The 2,355-nt window shown below is 38.9% G+C and overlaps 1 protein-coding gene across 1 annotated transcript; it reads right to left on the reverse strand.

The window, feature by feature from the left end:
* Nucleotides 1–210: 210 nt before the first annotated feature.
* On the reverse strand, nt 211–927 carry LOC106466824 (zinc finger MYM-type protein 1-like). The gene has a single exon (XM_013927125.1). It carries the CDS (start codon nt 925–927, stop codon nt 211–213), a length of 717 nt encoding a protein of 238 aa, XP_013782579.1.
* Nucleotides 928–2,355: the final 1,428 nt, after the last annotated feature.

The raw sequence follows: 2,355 nt of genomic DNA on the forward strand, positions 1-2,355 counted from the left end.
TGCTGCACTTGTTGGACTTTCATAAAAACAACGTTTCTGTGCTGTTTTATATGAGGAATCTTTGACAAAAGTGGCTGCTGTTTGTTCCAAATCATCAAAATTGTCTCTCAGTTTTTGTGCAAATGTTAAGAGGGACTTGTACATATTGGTTATAGTGAGAAGGTCAAATGTGGGACTTTGCAAAGCTATGCTAGTTGCATTGAATCGTTCTCATATAGTGCTCCATATAACTGTCATCAGAGCAGTTTCGAAAGACTCCATTTGTTTGATCAGGCCTCCCGCTTCAGCCCTTGTAGTCATTATCTGGGTTCTATCTTTGCTAATCTTAAGGAGAGAGTTCATGATTTCGCAATAATGGTTTCTAACAGCCTTAACTGCATCAGCTCTGGCACTCCAACGAGTGTTTGACAAACACTTGACCACTAGACCTCCTTTCTCTATAGCCTGAACTAAACAGTCCCATTTGTGTGTGGAGGATGAAAAGAATGTGTACAGGTTTTGTAGGAAATTAAAGAACGTTATTGCATCAAGACAACTGTCCACTGATGAGACTCCAACAAGATTTAGTGAATGGGCAGTACATGGCACAAAATGGACAAGTTCATTTAATTCTTTGATTCTGGCCTGCAAACCTGAATATGCACCAGCCATATTAGAGGCATTGTCATAACTTTGCCCACGAAGGTTACTAATATCAAGGCTTAGATCTTCAGTTATGACGTCTTTCACTACATTGGCTAAATTTTCTGCTTTATGTGAATGGACCTCAACAAAATTGATAAATCTCTTGATTGGTCTTCCGTGTGATCCCACATACCTGACTATAAAGGTCAGTTGATTAATGTCAGGGGTTGAATCAACGCTAATGGAGAAGTATTTTGCTTGTTTGATCTCGGAAACAATTTCCATTAACAGTTGTTTTGCCATCATTTTAATAAGTTCCTCACAAATGTTTTTTGACAAGTAAGATGTGGAACCTTTGCCTGCCCCTGCATGCTTTTAGATGTGTTGAGCTAGAAAAGGGTTAAACTTGGCTAGCATCTCAAGTATACCTAAATAATTACCATTTTATCTGACTCAAATTTTTCATCATTCCCACGAAAGGCTAGGCCCCCTTGCTGCAAGAAACTTTATTACTTCAACAACACGTCTCAAGACTGTTTGCCAGTACTTATTTTCCTTCTCTAACGCTCTAACAAGATATTGGTCAATTCTATGCTCATCTGATGCTATGGAATGACAAATTCTAATGCAATTTTTGTTCTCCGAACTGTTCTCATGCGTCCTAACCCTGCTATGGGAATTTTTCCAATTGCGATTTTTGTGCTCCGAACTGTTCTCATGCATCCTAACCCTGCTATGGGAATCTTTCCAATTACAATTTTTGTGCTCCGAACTGTTCTCGTGCATCCTAACCCTGCTATGGGAATTTTTCCAATTGCAATTTTTGTGCTCCGAACTGTTCTCATGCGTCCTAACCCTGCTATGGGAATTTTTCCAATCACTGAAACCATTTATGAATGCTTTAACTTCATTCTTTTGGCAAAACACTCTGCAAGGAGCACAGTACACAGAGAATAAACTAGCCATTCCCTATTTACTTTCTCACCATTTACCATAGTTCTTTCAAAACATAGACTTGGTAAGGTAGCGTTTGTGCCCTTATGCTCTCTTTCAGATCTTGAAAAGTCCTGCTTATAAATGTTTTGCTCCATCGGCTTTTTTACCATATCTTCTTGGAAATGCCTATCCACTTTCCATAAGGCAGGATCTGACTGTAGGATATCATCCGAGGGTAGGATAGAACTGTCTGATGATCCAGGTTGACAATCTTCGGATTGAATGGGTGCAGAAACATCAACATCCGTCTGGGCAACTGGTTCCTCTGAAAAAGAAAGTGTGGCTTATGAATAACTATACATATGTATGAGGGTACTTTTAGGATAAATTTATCAATGGTAAGTCAAAATTTTTTCTTATTGAAAATGTTTTACATTTAGGCTTTATGAAAACAAAAAAAAAACCTTACCATCATTGGAAATTTCAGTATTCTCTTTTGAAGGCCCTGCTTTTCCATAAAGTACAGTTAATTTTGGAACTGATTTCAATTATTCTTGGGCTCTTTTTTGTTTGCGGCATTTTTCATGCCTCTGCTTTTCTGACATGGCATTGATAAGTTGCGATGCTTATCTCAGGTGTTCTGCAAGGTCTGTCTGTGTCGTTGCACAGACTCTCCTCCACTGCACTCTTTGCAAGGGTGAAGATAGAGCCTTCCAGAGCTCTGAGTGCTTGTGCAGAACAAACTCGCACCAAAATAAAAACAACGACATAAGGTGTTTCATCTTGTTAGGACTG

This window comes from Limulus polyphemus, unplaced genomic scaffold (genome assembly GCF_000517525.1).
Source record: "Limulus polyphemus unplaced genomic scaffold, Limulus_polyphemus-2.1.2 Scaffold2389, whole genome shotgun sequence".
Classification (NCBI taxonomy): Eukaryota; Metazoa; Arthropoda; class Merostomata; order Xiphosura; family Limulidae; genus Limulus; species Limulus polyphemus.

Bases quoted from the DNA above. Each gene is read 5' to 3' on its own strand.
- LOC106466824 (XM_013927125.1), bottom strand. From the start codon at position 927: ATGGCAAAACAACTGTTAATGGAAATTGTTTCCGAGATCAAACAAGCA.